The sequence below is a fragment of the Anomaloglossus baeobatrachus genome, chromosome 5 (genome assembly GCF_048569485.1).
Source record: "Anomaloglossus baeobatrachus isolate aAnoBae1 chromosome 5, aAnoBae1.hap1, whole genome shotgun sequence".
Classification (NCBI taxonomy): domain Eukaryota; kingdom Metazoa; phylum Chordata; class Amphibia; order Anura; family Aromobatidae; genus Anomaloglossus; species Anomaloglossus baeobatrachus.
In genome coordinates, this window is record NC_134357.1 from 384,788,540 (window position 1) to 384,808,269 (window position 19,730).

General features: G+C 46.7%; 1 protein-coding gene across 1 annotated transcript in view; it reads left to right on the forward strand.

Moving 5' to 3' along the window:
* The window catches only part of SCRN2 (secernin 2), a 21,213-nt gene continuing 1,483 nt past the window's right edge, over window positions 1-19,730 (forward strand). The window contains exons 1-7 of the mRNA XM_075350071.1: window positions 1-94; window positions 11,189-11,357; window positions 11,438-11,619; window positions 12,207-12,406; window positions 12,738-12,953; window positions 14,026-14,191; window positions 17,705-17,885. Coding sequence (XP_075206186.1) covers window positions 11,190-11,357; window positions 11,438-11,619; window positions 12,207-12,406; window positions 12,738-12,953; window positions 14,026-14,191; window positions 17,705-17,885 — 1,113 coding nt within the window. The 5' untranslated portion in view covers window positions 1-94; window position 11,189. The remainder of the gene's footprint in view (window positions 95-11,188; window positions 11,358-11,437; window positions 11,620-12,206; window positions 12,407-12,737; window positions 12,954-14,025; window positions 14,192-17,704; window positions 17,886-19,730) is intronic.

The window sequence follows — 19,730 nt, forward strand, 5'->3', positions numbered from 1 at the left end:
TACACCATCTGGCCCTGTCGGTTGTCGAGTTCAGCCGCTCGCAGCTCTCCAGAAGTAACCTCTGTACACAGAAGGATCAGACGCAACAAACCAGGTAAAGATGCATCCAAGGGGGAGATAAAGTAACTGAGGCATAGAATGGGCGGCAGGAGTCACTGGGCTGGAAACTCTTACCATAGGGGAAGTTCCTTTTACTTTTTGGCAATCTCCCCACCTGTTCTCAGTTCGCATTGTTATGACATGTATGTGTGCAATGAGACGGAAGGATGAGGCAGGGTTCATTTACATCAGGGCGGCAAAATAAATAAAACGAGGTGTAAATATGTCAGTCACACGCTGATAATATGTAACAAACATCTGATAACAAGGTTTCAAGTTCAATCAGAGCACAAAGGACACTTTTTTTTCCCTCTCAAATTGCGAGAATTAACCCTTTTAATGAAAGAGATGTTAGAAATACACAAGTATGGGACTTAGTGGCTCAGTGGTTAGCACTGCAGTCTTGCAGTGCTGGGGTCCTGGGTTCAAATCCCACCAAGGAGTTGTTATGTGCTCCCTGTGTTTGCGTGGGTTTCCTCCGGGTTCTCCGGTTTCCTCCCACACCACAAAGACATACAGATAGGGAATTTAGATTGTGAGCCTCAATGGGGACAGTAATGATTATGGCGCTATAGAAGTAAAATAAATAACTAATAAGAATAACATAATGGAATATAGACTGAGCGCTGCTATTGGGTCCAGAGATTGTTGTCATCTGATCAGGCCACATTCACCTTTGTGAGTCGGGGTGGATAGCGCCCTTACAGGGACACATATGCATCATAGATGTCTTCTGGTCTGTTCTGTACACCTCCTGATGAACCTGTATCAAGGAGGAGAAACGCATTAAGCCCACTCTCTATGGATGTCTTTCAAAGAACAGTATAATTTCCTTTTCCCTATCTGCTATATATCTTTATACTGTAATAGTGGCTGCTGATAAGTCTTTGGCTTTGTGATCTTTTTTTGTTTCTATGGTAACGAATGTAACATCACATGAAAGCCTTATGTGTCTAATATATGTTCTTTAAAATTTTGTGTTTGTTGCTTATGGCAACAGTGTTCTACGCACGCAGGAAAACAAAATGGCGGAGTCTAATGCGATATTCACAGCAACTGAGAGCAGAGGAGTGATAAAATTCTTGTTTCTGCAAGGAAAGTCCACAAAGGATATTCATAGTGATATGTTGCAGACATTGGAGGATCAATATCCTTCATATTCCACAGTTAAGAACTGGGTTGCCAAAACGGGCCACTTCAGCACCAATGATGCGGAACGTTCTGGACGACCAAGAGTGGTTGTTGTTCTGGAGATAGTCGATGCTGTGCACAACCTCATACTGTAGAATCAACGAATTTCAGCTAAAGCAATAGCAGACATCATGGGGATTTCCCGTGAACGTGTTTGTGTCATTATCCATGAACATTTGGACATGAGGAAGCTATCTGCAAAGTGGGTCCCCAAATGTTTGACAACAGATCAGAGAAGCATGCGAGTGAAAACGTCCCCTTCCAATTGTCAGCGTTTACAGACTGATAAGAACTTCCTGGATGGACTGGTCACTATGGATGAGACCTGTATTTGTTTGTATGACCCTGAAAACAAGGAGCAGTCAAGAGTGGAGGCACAGTGGTTCTCCTCAACCAAAGAAGTTCAGGGTGCAAAAATCACTAGTGGACTACCTTCAAAAGTGTTCCACCATCAATGTAAGGTATTACATTGAAATTTTGGACCAATTGAAGGCAACTCTGAAGACCAAAAGGTGTGGCATGCTGTCCAAAGGAATCTTGTTTCTGCAAGACAACGTCTCCGCTCACACTGCACAAGCAACCACGGCAAAACTGGCAGAGCTGGGCTTCCATCTGGTTGACCACCCACCTTATTCACCAGATCTAGTTCCCTCCGACTATCATCTGTTTCCAAACCTGAAGAAACATCTCAAGAGTACCAAATTTCACACCATTTCTGATGCCATGGCTGCTACGGATGCCTGGTTTGAGGCACAACCGAAATCCTTCTTTTTGCTAGGCTTACAGAACTTGGAATACTGATGTAAGAAGTGTGTGACATCAGTGGAGAGTATGTGGAATAAATGTAAAGCTTTATCATCCTATCTTGTTTCTTTCTGGGTAAAGCCAAAGACTTATCAGCAGCCCCTCGTGTATTGCTTCCTAGCTAATTGTTAGGATCATGTTTCCTAAAGCCTGCTTTACACACTTCAATAAATCTTTCAATCCGTCGTCGGGGTCAAGTTGTAAGTGACGCACATCCGGCATCGTTCGTGACGTGTTTGCGTGTGAAACCTACATGCGATCGATATTGAACGAAAATACGGTGATCGCATACACGTCGTTTATTCCTCATACATTGGACGTTTGGTAGTACGAAACTAGTCAATTGTAACGTGTGACATCCCTCATACGATTTCGGTGTCTGAGGCTATGTGCGCAGGTGTGCGCTCTGCACCGCAGCTTAAAAAAGGTCTGTTTCAGAGCGGAGCTGAAAAGCTGCGTTCTGAAGCGCCTCACAATGTCTGTCATGCACTAATCTCTGTCAGTCCGTCACTATCTCTGTCCCTCTCTCTCTGTCCATGTCAGTCTATCCCTCTTACCCCCTCTCTCATATACTCACCGATCCCCGATCCCCGGCGTGGCTCTGCACGGCATTCACACTGCTCCGGTGGCTTTTACTGTTTTGAAAAAGCCGGCCGCCCATTAAACAATCTCGTATTCCCTGCTTACCCCGCCCACCGGCGCCTATGATTGGTTACAGTGAGACACGCCCCCCACGCTGAGTGACAGGTGTCACACTGCACCCAATCACAGCAGCCGGTGGGCGTGTCTATACTGTGTAGTGAAATAAATAAATAAATAATTAAAAAAAACGGCGTGCGGTTCCCCCCAATTTTAAAACCAGCCAGATAAAGCCATACGGCTGAAGGCTGGTATTCTCAGGATGGGGAGCTCCACGTTATGGGGAGCCCCCCAGCCTAACAATATCAGCCAACAGCCGCCCAGAATTGCCGCATACATTATATGCGGCAGTTCTGGGACAGTACCCGGCTCTTCCCGATTTGCCCTGGTGCGTTGGCAAATCGGGGTAATAAGGAGTTATTGGCAGCCCATAGCTGCCAATAAGTCCTAGATTAATCATGTCAGGCGTCTATGAGACACCTTCCATGATTAATCTGTAAATTACAGTAAATAAACACACACACACCCGAAAAAAATCATTTATTAGGAATAAAAAACACAAACATATACCCTGGTTCACCACTTTAATCAGCCCCAAAAAGCCCTCCATGTCCGGCGGAATCCAGGATGCTCCAGCGTCGCTTCCAGCGCTGCTGCATGGAGGTGACCGGAGCTGCAGAAGACACAGCCGCTCCGGTCACCTCCACGCAGGTAATGAAGACAGCCGTGCGATCAGCTGATCTGTCACTGAGGTTACCCGCTGTCACTGGATCCAGCGGTGGATGCAGCGGTGGCCGCGGGTAACCTCAGTGACAGCTCAGCTGATCGCGCTACTCACCTCCGCTCCGGTCAGCTCCAGTCAGCAACTGAGGTGAGTAGCGTGATCAGCTGAGCTGTCACTGAGGTTACCCGCGGCCACCGCTGCATCCACCGCTGGATCCAGTGACAGCGGGTAACCTCAGTGACAGATCAGCTGATCGCGCGGCTGTCTTCATTACCTGCGTGGAGGTGACCGGAGCGGCGGTGTCTTCTGCAGCTCCGGTCACCTCCATGCAGCAGCGCTGGAAGCGACGCTGGAGCATCCTGGAGTATGCCGGACATGGAGGGCTTTTTGGGGCTGATTAAAGTGGTGAACCAGGGTATATGTTTGTGTTTTTTATTCCTAATAAATGATTTTTTTCGGGTGTGTGTGTGTTTATTTACTGTAATTTACAGATTAATCATGGAAGGTGTCTCATAGACGCCTGACATGATTAATCTAGGACTTATTGGCAGCTATGGGCTGCCAATAACTCCTTATTACCCCGATTTGCCAACGCACCAGGGCAAATCGGGAAGAGCCGGGTACTGTCCCAGAACTGCCGCATATAATGTATGCGGCAATTCTGGGCGGCTGTTGGCTGATATTGTTAGGCTGGGGGGCTCCCCATAACGTGGAGCTCCCCATCCTGAGAATACCAGCCTGCAGCCGTATGGCTTTATCTGGCTGGTATTAAAATTGGGGGGAACCGCACGCCGTTTTTTTTAATTATTTAATTATTTATTTCACTACACAGTATAGACCCGCCCACCGGCTGCTGTGATTGGGTGCAGTGTGACACCTGTCACTCAGCGTGGGGGCGTGTCTCACTGCAACCAATCATAGGCGCCGGTGGGCGGGGAAATCAGGGAATACAAGATTGTTTAATGGGCGGCCGGCTTTTTCAAAACAGTAAAAGCCGCCGGAGCAGTGTGAACGCCGTGCAGCGCCGGGGATCGGGGATCGGTGAGTATATGAGAGAGGGCTGCAAACTTCAGTAACTTAGGAGATTAGCGGTCACCGGTGAGTCCTTCACTGGTGACCGCTAATCAGGACGCGGCACAGACAGAGCCGCAGCATGACCGTGAAGTCGGGTGAAGTTCACCCGAGTTCATTCTGACAGTGCGGCTCTGTCTGTGTCTGCTGTCATCTGCCATTCAGCTCTGCTACATGGCTGTCTGTGTCTGCTGTTAGCGGCCATGTAGCAGAGCTGAACGGCAGATGACATAGTAAAAACACATCCCTACACATTACACACGCTTGGCAAGTCAATAAATAAAAAAAAAAAAAAAAAGGTGCCCAATGCATACGTCACAGAACACATGATCTAAAGGATCGCACACAAAATTGACCAATTTAACATAGACTACTAACGCTCGTGTGACAGCAAATGAACGACCAACGTGCAATCGCATAAGATCCCATATGCAACCTGGGCGTGTCACATCGCAAATGCGATTGTACAACTAATTGCAACGTGTAAAGTGGGCTTAAGGGGGCAGATACACTGATTGTGATGTATTCTGAGCGTAGGAATATATGGCGTTCATCTGAACAACTACTTCCCTTTGGGTCAAACAAATTCTTTCTTTGCACACATAACCACTTTATATGTGTTACTAGAAGGTGGCCCGATTCTAACGCATCGGGTATTCTAGAATTTACGTATTGTGTAGTTAATGTATGATTTTTGTTATATATATATAGATGTCGTCTGTAGTTACCAAGTGTTTGTGTAGGGCGCTGTACATGTTCTGGGTGTTGTCTGGGTGTGGCGGGGGGTGAGAGCGGTGTTGTATGTGTGTTGCGTTGTTTGTGGAGCGCTGTGTGTCTGTAGCGTTGTGTGTGTGTGTTGCGCGGTTTGTGTGGGTGTGGTGTGTTTTGGGGGGAGGTATGTTTTGTGCAATGTGTGTGTGTTGCGTGGTATGTGCGTATATTTATGTATGCTGCGGTGTTTGTGTGTTGGGTGTTGTGTGTGTGCAGCGTTGTCTGTGTGTGTGGGTGTCTGTGTAGGGCGGTGTTTGTGGTTCCCAGTGTGTGTGTGTGTGTGTTGGGGGGAGGTGTGCACCTCCCATCGTGCTCCATCCGCCATGCTGCGCACTCCCAAACTTGGTCCATCCGCCATGCTTCGCACTCCCAAACGTGCTCCATCCGCCATGCTGCGCACTCCCAAACGTGCTCCATCCGCCATGCTGCGCACTCCCAAACGTGGTCCATCCGCCATGCTGCGCACTCCCAAACGTGGTCCATCCGCCATGCTGCGCACTCCCAAACGTGGTCCATCCGCCATGCTGCGCACTCCCAAACGTGGTCCATCCGCCATGCTGCGCACTCCCAAACGTGCTCCATCCGCCATGCTGCGCACTCCCAAATGTGCTCCATTCGCCATGCTGCGCACTCCCAAACGTGCTCCATCCCCCATGCTACGCACCCCCTATCGTGCTCCATCCCCCATGCTGCACCAGCATCAGCCTCTCTGCCCCCAGCATCAGCCTCTCTCCTCCCAGCATCAGCCTCTCTCCTCCCAGCATCAGCCTCTCTCCTCCCAGCATCAGCCTCTCTGTCCCCAGCATCAGCCTCTCTCCTCCCAGCCTCAGCCTCCCCCAGCATCAGCCTCTCTTCTCTCAGCCTCCCCCCTCCCAGCCTCCCTCCTCCCAGCCTCCCCCAGCATCAGCCTCCCCCTCCCAGCCTTCCCCAGGATCAGCCTCTCTCCTCCCAGCCTCCCCCAGCATCAGCCTCTCTCCTCTCAGCCTCCCCCAGCATCAGCCTACACCCTCCCAGCCTCCCCCAGCATCAGCCTACCCCAGCATCAGCCTACCCCAGCATCAGCCTACACCCTCCCAGCCTCTCCCAGCATCAGCCTACCCCAGCATCAGCCTACCCCAGCATCAGCCTACCCCAGCATCAGCCTCTCTCCTCCCAGCCTCCCCCAGCATCAGCCTCCCCCTCCCAGCCTTCCCCAGGATCAGCCTCTCTCCTCCCAGCCTCCCCCAGCACGCCGTGCTCCTCTGCCGACACTCACAGATCCGATCGCATACACTCACACACACACTGAAGATATCGCACATACGCACTCACACTCACAACATCCGTAGATACCACATGCTTCTGGCCATGTGATCCTCCGGCAGGTCCTGGAAGGTCACTCCACAGTATCGCCGCCGAGAAGCAAGCGATATCCCAGGATGTTGTGAGTGTGTGGATGCGATGTGATGTGTGTGTGAGAGTGAGTGTGATCTGATGTCTGTGTGTGTGTGTGTTTGTGTGTGTGTGTTTGTGTGTGTGTGTGTTGTTATGTGTGTGCGTGTGTATGTTCCGCCGCTGCAGGACCTTGCTGCGCTGGTAACTATGCTACCATGGTTACCAGCGTATCCCGTCCCCCGCTCGCACGGGAGCCCACACCAGCATACGGCGGCAACCCCAGCAATGCGAGGGTATGTGTCGGCTGGGTTGGCGGCGTACGCTGATGTGGGCTCCCGGGGGTACAGTACTCACCTGGGAGTCGTGGCTCCATGTCGGTTGGGGGAATGCATGCGGGGGGCGGGGCCAGAGCGAGCGTGCATTGCGTGAGGGGGGTGGGGCATGGCCGAGTTGCCAATGCATGCAGGGTGCCGGGGCGAGAGGCCAATCCGTGTGGGGGCGGAGCCTGGGCGAGCGGCCGGCCAATCCGTGTGTGGGCGGAGCCTGGGCGAGGGGCGGGGCCATGGCGAGCCCAGTGGCCAATCAGCTTTGTGTCACCGTAAGGACACAATTTTGGAGCAAGACAGACAGACAGAATAAGGCAATTATATATATAGACTAGAAGGTGGCCCGATTCTACGCATCGGGTATTCTAGAATTTACGTATTGTGTAGTTCATGTATGATTTTTGTTATATATATATATATAGATGTTGTTGTGTGTAGTTACCAAGTGTTTGTGTAGGGCGCTGTACATATTCTGGGTGCTGTCTGGGTGTGACGGGGGGTGAGAGCGGTGTTGTATGTGTGTTGCGTTGTTTGTGGAGCGCTGTGTGTCTGTAGCGTTGTGTGTGTGTTGCGCGGTTTGTGTGTGTGTGGTGTGTTTTGGGGGGAGGTATGTTTTGTGCAATGTGTGTGTTGTGCGGTATGTGCGTATATTTGTGTGTGCAGCGTTGTCTGTGTGTGTGGGTGTCTGTGTAGGGCAGTTGTTTGTGGTTCCCAGTGTGTGTGTGTGGTGTGTTGTGCAGTGCTCCATCCCCTATGCTGCGCACCCCCCATTGTGCTCCATCTCCCATGCTGCGCAATCCCAAACATGCTCCACCCGCCATGCTGCGCACTCCCCATCGTGCTCCATCCCCCATGCAGCGCACTCCCCATCGTGCTCCATCCCCTATGCTGCGCACCCCCCATCGTGCTCCATCTCCCATGCTGCGCACTCCCAAACGTGCTCCATCCGCCATGCTGCGCACTCCTGTTGTAGCTGTTCTGTTTTGTCACAAGTCAGCTTATGGGATCACTAGTGAGGTCCTCTGAATTAGGCCTCTTCAGACCTAATCAAGATCGAGCGCTCGGAGAAAAAGACCTGCATCCATGTGGGCATGATCAATTTTCTGTTTATTTAACCAAAGTACAGTTTATTTATACCATTTACAGATCAATGTGATATTGCAAAAAAAGCTTCTAGCTGGACTTTACAAGTTGCTCATATGACCTTTAAGTTTTATCAAAACAAAAATGTAGAGTCATGCATATGAGATAAGAAGATAAGAAGAACATTTAGAGACAATAATAATCCTTGAGCCTGTCTCTTATTCCGTAGGCTCCATGACTATGAACTACCATCAGATATACTTACTATTAACAATAAATCTTTAATGAAGAAATAGAGAAACTATTAACCCTTCTATATCAATTTCCCCCTTTTGTAAATGGTATAACCTTCACTACAGGGTCAGTAGGCTTCCAAACAGGAGCTGCTGGCTCATGGGCCTAGTACCCATGAGGGGTCTTCCTACCACTTCACCCATCCACCTCCACCCTCAGTGTGGACACCTACTCCCGGTCAGCAGAGGCCATTTGGGGTCCGTAGTAAACTACAGAGGGTTCAATGCTGGGACTCTTAGAACATACATTATTCAGTAGTTTAGCTAATGCATATATCAATGCTTTTACAGCTATATAAAGCAATAGACAGAATAACAATATTTGCATACAGGATTGTATAATGCCAGAAACCCAACCTGCTAGGCCCTTAAACCAATTAGCTGGATTCATAAAAGAAAATGTATTTCCCCACCAGGAGTCTTTGCTGGAATCATCCAAAGAGATATATATATATATATATATATATATATATATATATATATATATATAAATATATATATACACACACATGTATATACATATAATAGGAGAACAGACAAAAACTGGTGACTATGTACGTAGATACACACATAGACACAAACACACGGAAACAATCTTTGTCCTTTCCACAGATAGCAACATCATTATACACACACCCGATCGCATACACTCACACACACCCGATCGCATACTCACACACACCCGATCGCATACACTCACGCACACACACATTGACGTGAGGGGGGCGGGGCATGGCCGAGTTGCCAATGCCTGCAGGGTGCCGGGGCGAGAGGCCAATCTGTGGGGGGGGCGGAGCCTGGGCGAGCGGCCGGCCAATCCGTGTGGGGGCGCAGCCTGGGCGAGCAGCCAATCCGTGCGGGGGGGCGGGGCCATGGCGAGCCCAGCGGCCAATCAGCTTTGTGTCACCGTAAGGACACAATTTTGGAGCAAGACAGACAGACAGACAGACAGAATAAGGCAATTATATATATAGATTATAGTGACCATTTTCTCGTCAGGATTTATGTACCGCCCTGTGCTCAGCAGCCAAGCCGCTCGGATCCAGACCTTCAGTGGGTGGCTCGAGGGTCTCCGGACCCGGGGGTCCTGTGGTCACTCCAATCAAAAGGGGGTTTGTGGTTTTGGGACGTAGGTGTACGGCCGGAGCCGTGTTAAGTTTGTGACGCCACCCACGGGATGTGGTGAAGGTGGACACCACTGCTGCAGTTACAGGGCACCCGGGGGAGATGTTTGGCAGCAAGTTGTTAACCCCTCCGTGGGCAGGGATGGTGGCCCCGGGACCCGTTGGGGAGTGTTTGGCGGTGCAGGGAGATGGGCGACCGGAGGGTGCTGATGTACTCACTATTAGTAAACACACGAGTCTCTGGTAAACCAAGGTGATGGTGGCCGGTGCCCACAGCTGGCTGCAGTCTGGTCCCCCACCCGGCAGGTGGTCTCTGTCTTTCTCCTGCACCTGTGTGTGATGGTGGACTGCCTGTGCTTGCAACTTCAGGAGTCCGCTTCCAGCTTGTGGTAGCCTGAAGAGCCCTTTGCCCGCAGACGCTGGCCCGTGGAATCTCTGAGCCGTGGCGGTGGCTTTCTATCCCCCCTCGTTGGGCTGTTGTCTTCAGTCGGGACTTTGGGGGGGACAGGACCTCTAGTCCTTGCCGCAATCAGTTAATTAGCTAGCCCCCAGTAGCTTCTGGACCTAGCTTCAGGGTCTGAGTACCCCCTTTGTGCTCCGGTTTCTGAGTCGGTTCCCCAGGTCGGTACCGGCGGGCCACTACCCTGTCCCGGTCCACCTCGGTTCCACTGAGCTGTCTTCCCGGCTCCTGCAGACAGAGGCCTCCGTCTGCCTCCTAGCCTGAGGTACCAGAGCTCCTACCCTGGCACCTGCTCAATTGGGTTTTCTCTCTTCTGCTGGAGCTGCAGACAGCTCCAGCCCACACACCTCTCCAACTTGAACTCTAGACTTGTTCTCACTGAACTGTTTACTTTCCCACCCCGGGCTGCTAGACTTCTTGGTGGGCGTTTTCCAACCGCCTGGTTCCGCCCCCTGGTGTGTCGATCAAGCCCTGAGGGGGGTGACTAGGGTTTATGTGTTTGGCTGTATGTTACCTATGAGGGACAGGTGTAATGCGGGGCCCTATCTGTGACTACCTGGCTGGCCAGGGCATCACATTTAGAGCACAAGTCACTTTATCCTTGCACTTAATCACTGTATTTCTGCTATTCTAGTGACTTAATTATCATACTGAGCTTGATATCGGTTTATAGCTAAACCCTTTTGTGGTACAAGTCGCCTTATTTGAATGCACTGGGGCACTTTAAATTGGCCTATTTGGGGCCTTGTGTTTGATATCTAGCTTCCTTTCATTTCTTGTAACCCTCTTACGATTGGTAACCACCAAGTTGTTTCTATTATATTTTGGTACCCCAGGTGGATTGTTTATCCTCATTGTAACATTAGAGGTTTCCCACCTAGCCAGGGTTGTCCCGGAGACATATTGGGACAGCCTTCATTGAGCGGGGGTGCCATTTTGCACAGGAATTAGGGAGCCAACACAATAGCGCATTCTATGTACTCCGAAATGGTGCCATTAAGAAATACTGCTCACCAAATAAAAAATGCATTGATGGAAAAATGAAAATGTTATGGCTCTGAAAAATATACAAAACAAATAAAAAACTGAAAAAAAAAATATAATTGTGTTCTTAAAGCCAAACTTGTCTGCGCCTTTCAGAAGCCCTGGAGCGCCAAACACAGGGGAACAGTTTTCTCAGAAGGCATCAGAGGAACAACAACTGACAAAACTCTTCTTTCTGTCTGCAGCATGTCCATGGCAGTATACCCCAGCTCCTGTGACTGCTTTGTGTCGCTTCCTCCTGCTTCACTTTCACCAGTTGTTGTTTTTGCAAAGAACTCGGACCGACCATGCATGGAAGTCCAGGAGGTTGTGTACTATGGCGCTGCCACACACCCAAAAGGGTCCAAGGTCATGGTAAGATAGATCATCCCTAGTATCCAGAAATGTTCCTGTATGACAGTCTTGTATATTAACATTTGATGTTTGTTGGAAAGTGCACATACATAGAAGTGGAGCAGGCACCAAAGACACTGGCTGTTCTGTTAAGTCGTCCAGCTTGGTTATGGGGTGCAGAAATGGGTGCTAATGAAATAGGAGTCTGCATTGGAAATGAAGCTGTATGGACTAAGGAACAAGTAGAAGAGCATGATGCACTTCTTGGCATGGATTTGGTCAGGTGGGAAAATATAAGTATAAAAAACTATTAAAATGTTTTATATTGGCAGGCCATCGTATACAATATCACTTTATGTATGTATTAGGCTATGTTCACACTAGAAAAATGACTTTTCTTAAGAAATTTCTTAAGAGTGCACCTGTGTTAAAAAACGCACCAAAAACGCACCTGCGTTTTTGGTGCGTTTTTGGTGCGTTTTTGGTGCGTTTTTGGTGCGTTTTCGGTGCGTTTTTGGTGCGTTTTTACCGCTGGTTGCTCCCTGCGTTATTGTGCCAATTATCTATGGCAAAAAACGCAGTTAGCTGCAGAAAAGAAGTGACATGCTCATTCTTTTTCTTAAGAAAATCTACTGAAAGAATTTTCTTAAGAAAAAAACGCAGTGTGTGCACAGCTAATTTTTTTTGCCATAGGTTTTGCTGGGGAATGTCTGCAGAAAGGTTACAAGAATTTCTCAAGAAATTTCTGCAGCAAAAACGGACCAAAAACGCAGTGTGTGAACATAGCCTAACTCTCTTATATTCTCCACCATTATTACTTTCTTATATTCATGGCCTACACCTTGTATTGATTTCTTGCCCGTGCTGTAGATTGGCACTGGAGCGTTCCCATTCTGCTAAAGATGCTGTCCTGATAATCGCTGATCTGCTTGGCCAATATGGGCAGGGAGGTAGCTGCAAGGAGGACCCCGCGCCTTTCATGTACCACAACACGTTCCTGCTGTGTGATCGTTTGGAGGCATATGTGCTCGAGACTGCTGGGCGATACTGGGTGGCTGAGAGAATTACAGGTAAGGTCTCAAATCTTCACACATTGTAATCCAAACGGTCAATCTAGAAAATGTAGTTATTTACAGTTATTCTACATAGGACATGTGCGGAGTACGAGATCATGACTCCTATATTGGGTATACATTTTGCTGATGGGCAGGACCTCAAAAAGTGATAGGCTAAAATGTCCACCTAGAGGGCAGTGCATAGTAGTGCTGGACAGGGGGCCAGATACAGATTAGTGAGTGCCAATCTCTGCTAACGCTTTGCAAGTTTACACTACTGGTACTGAAGTATTATGATATGAATCTTACAAAAGAAAATTAACACTCTAATAACTTTCCTACACAGAGGGCGCTCGGAACATTTCTAACCAGTTGAGCATTGGTACTTCGATATGGCAGGAGCACCCTCAGCTCCGTTCACATGCTCTGGCACAGGGCTGGTGGAATGGGACTGAAGAGTTCAACTTCAGAACTGTCTATTCTCTAAAGACACAGCCAGTGCGTATGGAGGCAGCAAAGGCAAGATACCGAGCTGGGCAAGAACTACTGGAGAAGCAAAAAGGTGAGGTGGTGAGAAGCGCGATGCTCTGCTATATAGACAATAAAATTCTACTGTGCCGCAAATTATTTATACCCTCTGTTTGTTGAACTTCCGTTATATAGGGATTATAATTCTACTGTTCATGCTAAGCTCTTAGTAATCCTGATAACAGGAGTTCACTCTTATTACAGGTATCAGTACCAGAAAGGGTTATCACAGTAAAGAATAACATAAGACGATATGTACATAAAAGCATACTAGTGCCAACATTTTGGGGCATTGTATACATCTCACTGTGCCCCCATAACAGGGGGAAAAAGGAAGGAGTTTTTCTATGTTTTATGGTCAGACAGAAATCTGTGTGTAGGAGCGCTAAAGACTTAATTACTGCTGTTAGACCCAGAGGAAAATCAAAAGCAGTAAATGGCCGTAATGATGTCCAAAGCATAAATTGACATGCTGCAAAATTAAAAATCTGCCAGTATATACGGTATAAGCTGTGGATGTTGTCTCCAGCATGTGAATGCAATACTACTATGACATAGAGCAAATTTTCTGTACAAACATCCATGTGGAGAATCCAAAATGTAGCCTAAGGTTCCCTCACAAGAGTGTATACATCGGACAAGTGCTATCTGATGGTTTATTGGATAGCATTTGGTCCAATGTTGTACTGTGGGGCACTGCAGAGCTATGTCTTCTTCTCTCATGCCGATTTCGCATGAGAAAAAAAAAGATCGAAGAGTGGTTTTGCAAATCAAGCGCACACATACACGTCTATGGGTGAGTGTAAAACATTGGACTGTACGCTGATGACATCCGAGTGCAGTCCGATTTAAACGGACACAGACAGGAGAAGATGGAGAAATTAAGTTCCCTGTATTCTCCATACCTCTCATGTGATAGAATCGGATCATAGTAAATGGACACTTGGCTCAAACTTGGATCACATTTTTAGCCAAGTGTCATTTCCATTATCAATCCAATTCTCTCGGAAGAAGGAATAATCGCTTGTGTGAGCGCTGCCTAAATGAGGAAAATGTACAGAGCAGAGTGATGTAATTCTAGTTAAATACATATAATCATCTTCTAGGGCACATCACCGCAGAGTCAATGATGCAGCTCTTAAGAAATAAGGAGAGTGGGATCTGCATGGACTCTGGGGGCTTTCGTACTACATCCAGTATGGTCTCTGTGCTTCCTCGCTGTCCTCATTTACCGTGCATCCATCTACTGACGGCTACACCTGATCCATCCAGGTTAGAGACCACTGATGTTACCACTTAATTATAAATGCTGTATGTGATGTGCAGGGGCTTTTCAGTGTTCTTAAGATAAGTAAGTCCATTTTCACTTCCAAGCACGCTACATTACCTGGCACACCTACCTTCTTCATGCATCTCAACTTCTAAGATAATCAGATATCACATAGATTAAAGTGCAGCAAAAATGCTATACTGTTACCTACCTCCAACACTGTTGTCTTGTTGAGTCATTGAAAATGTATCTTGGTGCAGAGACAACGGAAAAAAATAACATTTTCAGATTGCAATCTACAGATGTGATTTTAATCACTTGATTGAAAGAATGGAAGAATCAGTCTCTTTTTGTTTTATAATGAAACCTAATCAAGTGCCTAATTTGTGGCTGAATGCACAGTAGATGCCCTGGTTGATATACCAGGCACTAGCATTACCTAACATACTGTAGTTACAGCAGGTGAAATAAGTATTGAATATGTCACCAATTTTCTAAGTAAATATATTTCATAAATGAATTTCTCCCCAGATGTCGGTAACAACCCATTCAATCCACAGTGGCAAAGAAAATCAAACCATAGATGTCCATAAAAGATGTTATGTGTAATAATAAATGACCCATGGAAAAAGTATTGACGACATAACGAAAGAGGTGCAAAAAGCCATGAATGTCATGACATCAGCTGAAATCTATCACGAATTAGAAAGCAATCCAGCCTCTTCGTGAAAAATAATATCAGCTGGTTCAACTGATGGCCTATAAAAAAGGTGTCTCATATTAGCAAGGTGCCACACAAGAAACATCTCATTATGGGTAAAACCAGTGAGCTTTCTTAATACATTCTCAACCATATTGTTGCAAAACATACTGTCATTGGTTACAGAAGAATTTATAAACTACTGAAGGTTCCAGTGAGCACTGTTGGGGCCATAATCTGGAAGAAGTGGAAAATACATCATTTTACCATCCACCGGTCACGACCAGATGCTCCGATCAAGATTTCAGACAGAGAAGTGAAAAGAATTATCAGAATATTTGTCCAAGAGCCAAGAACTACCTGTGGAGAGCTACAGAAAGACCTAGAAGAAGAAAACCATAACTAATGCACTCAGGGCTGTATTTTGCCTTCGTGCTGCCCTAGGCACTTTAAGTGGTCGCGCCCCTTAGTGACACCGTAACACTGAGTTTTCGCACACAACATCTGTTTAAGGCAGATCTACTCTGTAAAACACTTGAAAAAGTATCAATGAGAAACGAAGGGCACTACCCCCCCAATGGGGATCACCACAGGCACATCAACCTCCATTGGCTGTATGTACGCTCCACAACCCAAACTCCATTGCTGAACAAAAAGCATGTTCAAGTGCATTTAAAGTTTGCTCAACAACATTTAGACAAGTCTGTGAAATACTGGGAGAATATAGTCTAGTCCGATGAAACAAAAATGTAACTCTATGGATGCCATAATACATACCATGTTTGGAGGCCACAAGCCACTGCATATAACCCCAGAAACACCATATCAACAATGAAGTTTTGGAGGTGAGATCATCATGCTGTGGGACTTGAGCATACGGCACTGGAAAACTTCATATAATTGAGGGATGAGTGGACAAATATAAATAGACAATATTGATAAAAATCTGCTGCCATCTACCAGCATGATAAAGATAAAATGAGAGTGGAAATTTCAGCAAGACAATGATCCTAAACACACAACCAAAGAAACTCTCAATTGGTTTCAGAGAAAGAAAATAAAGCTACTAGAATGGCCTAGCCAATCTGAATCCAATACAAAATTTCTGGAAGGAACTAAAGCTTAAGGCTGCTTTACACGGTACGACTGATTGTGCAATTTCACAATCGATCGTACCCGCCCCCGTCCTTTTTGCGTCACGGGCAAATCGCTGCCCGTGGCGCACAAAGTCGGTAACCCCCGTCACACATACTTACCTTTTGTGCGACCTCGCTGTGGGCAGCAAACGTCCACTTCCTGGAGTGGGAGGGACGTTCGGCGTCACAGCGACGTCACACGGCCGCCGGCCAATAGAAGCGGAGGGGCGGAGATGAGCAGGATGTAAACATCCCGCCCACCTCCTTCCTTCCACATAGAGCCGGTGGCTGACGCGGGAGGCAGGTACGCGATGTTAATCGCTCCCGTGGTGTCACACGGAGCGACGTGTGATGCCACGGGAACGATCAACAACCGTCGCCCGATTTCAGGACAGATATTATGGAACCTAGCGACCAGTACACGACTCACGATTTGTGAGCGATACTGCGTCGCTAGGAGGTGTCACACAGGCCGGCATTGCCAGCGATGCCGGATGTGCGTCACAAAAACCGTGACCCCGACGATCTATCGCACGATAGATTGTCTGGTGTAAATACCATACTATGAAGAAAAAGACATGGATCGCACATCCCAAAAATACAATGATCTAAAGCCGCTAGGCAAAAAATTAAATAGAACATGAGGTTCTTTTGTTACCATTCTGATCAGATTGTATTAAGCCCACTGCCACGTCACGGCAAACCTCTTGAGTGGGTCCCTAACCTGACCTTTTTGTGTGGCACCGTGCACTGACCACCGCCGCAGTGACAAAGCGCCAGCAGGGCGGGCGACCTGGTGCCTCACAGCACCCATGCTGCAAGGCAAAGCCCCCAAGGCTCCAGGCCGCGCCGCCCCACCGACACCACACCACCACAACAGCAGCCACCACACAGCACCAGCACACAGTGAGAGGAGCTGTGCACTCACCTCCCACTGGCTCCCATAAGTGAACTGGGAGCAAAAAGAAGGCTGACCCCTCTTGCAGTCTCCTGCTGATTAAAATCACCTGTGCCAAATGGGGAGAGTGCAGATCCAAGCAAAAAAAGGATTGTCTGGTGTAAAGCAGCCTTTGCAGAAGTAGCCCAAAAAAACCCTTCAGGATTTGAAGAGTGGAAAAGGCCCAAAATCACACCTGAGCAATGCATGCAACTAGTTTCTCGTACAGGAGCTGTCATCACCAACAAAGGCTTTTATGCAAAGTGTTAAATATGTTTCAGTAAGCGTGGTCAATACTTTTTTCTGTATCATTTCTCATTATTACACATCACTAAATATTTGGATATCTATGGTTTGATTTCTCTTCTTGTATGGATTGGATGGGTTGTTACTGACATCTGGTGAGAAATTCATGTCAATAGCGCCTTTAGAAATATATTTAATTAGAAAATTGGTGACGTGTTCAATAGTTATTTTAACCGCTGTATATATTTGTGCATTGTTTAATTGAAGAGGTGTCTGTGATTAAAAAAAATAATTTTTTTTTCCCAAAAACATCTGTTTAGTCATGCATGGTATTGTAGCTCTCACTCATTCGTTTCAAAGGAGTTGAGCTGCAATACCAGACACAACCTATGGTTATATGGGGTGCTGTTCTTGGAAGAAAGCAGACATGTTTTTCTAATCCTGAAAAGCCTTGGTAAAAATACTAAATATATGATTGTGCCCACATTTGTCACAGGTCTGTATTTAAGCCCTTTGTATTTTGCTCACGAGTGACACAAGTGCCTTGGGTGTTGTCACCTACTTTTGGAGAAAATGACCCTCTCTGGCAAACTCCTCGCTTTCAGACTCAGGTGGACAGAAGGCATGAGCTCTACAAACACCACCAGAGGGCGCTGGAAACATCTGAAGGGAATGAGGTATGAATTACCATGACACTGAAAGGCATTTACTAAAACTAGTCAGCCATTATGTCTGATCCCAACTCACATATTGGGGGGATTTTTGGGGGGTTCATTTTGCATTCATTACTCATGTAATATATCATTTGGACCAGTAAAAAGTAAGAAACATCGTAAAATATATTCTACCTGTTTATGTCTACAGTTCCTATGTGGATCTATGTACCTTCCAGTCTACAAGCCAGCCCTGTATAATCAGTCACAGGTTACTCCACTGCCCCATATTTATTTTATAGGGTTGGTTGGAAAGTCCAAACAGTGATCTGTTATATGCATCTTCTTAAGGCCAGTTTCACTCATCCTATTTTAAGTACAGTCCACAATAACTGGATCATCTGTGGTTCTCCTGACCCAGACTCAATGCCCTGATAAGTATATGAGGATGTTTAGTTTGGATCAGGAGACCTATGGCTGGTACGGATATTGGAACCGGTACTTGGACCGTAAAAGTTGGATGTGTGACACCAATTTAAAGCACACTAATCACCAGGATTTTCCTATGTAACCTAAAGCCAGTGCTATACTGGCACTATCAGGCTGATTCTATACATACCGTTAGTTGTCAGCTAGGATGTATAGGTTTTGAAACACAAGCAAGTAAAGTTGGTGAAATGCACAGCGTTTTGATTGGCAGCAGCTGTGGAGCAGATAATAGCTGGGGTGGGTTTTCATAGTGATCCCCGCCCCCCCGCCTGTTGTTCCTCACCCTTTTTTATTTATGCTAATCCTATTATAGCGTTTTACTAATGGTTATGACTATATCCTAGTGGCTAGAATGACCTCTGCTGACATCATACCTATGTGACTAGAAGGGTTGGGGCCTCCACCAACATAGCTGATACCAGAAAGCAGCATTATTTTTCTAAGTTCATGTGGGTATGGAGTTGATTATAATAAAAGCGGGGGTTTAGGGGTAACACCCCCAGATGAGGGGGTTCAGGGGGGTGAAGCCCCTCTTTGCATCATTATAGTGGATGGGAGGGAACATCACCACGCCTACCAACCAAGCCAGTCATGCCCAAGGTCCTTCTAGCCACTGGGATATAGTCACAACCATTAGTAAAACGTTATAATGGAATTAGGATGAATAAAAAGAGGAGGAACAGGCAGGGGGCAGAAATCACTATGAAATCCCACCCCAGCTATTATCTGCACCATAGCTGCTGCCAATCAAAAAGCTGCTCATTTCACAAACTTTACTTGCTTGTCTTTCAAAACCTATACATCCAAGCTGACAACTAAAGGTATGTATAGAATCAGCCTGATAGTGCCATTCTAGCACTGGCTTTAGGTTTTATAGGAAAATCCTGCTGATTGATTCTCTTTAAGGATAGTGAATCCTAATCTGCTCTAAACGGAGTCATCTTGTGGTTTATCTGGCACAGCATTCATCTTCTATTAAGTGGAAAGTTCTAGAACAAGGAATGTAATGGGTTTTAGATATCTGCCATAGAGGTTATTGTGCAATATTGGTCATTCTTTCTAGGTTTCACCTTCTTAATGTGGGTTATGCTTTACTGGATATGTAAATGTGGACTTTTAAAGTAATTTGGCAATTTGCTCATGATATGCAGGCAGCATGTTAAAAAGGGAGAAGGAGCTGCACTGATTAATATTATATTCTTGGGGAAAATATTTAATATACTTTTTTTTTTTTTTTAAATTCATTTCAATCCCTTTTCTTTGTAGGCTTATTATTCTCATGGGTGGTCCTATTATGTGATTGACAGTCTTGGCTGTATAACTGAACATATGTAGATAGGTGTCAATCATTAAGTAGTACCGCCCACTGGACTCCTAAGC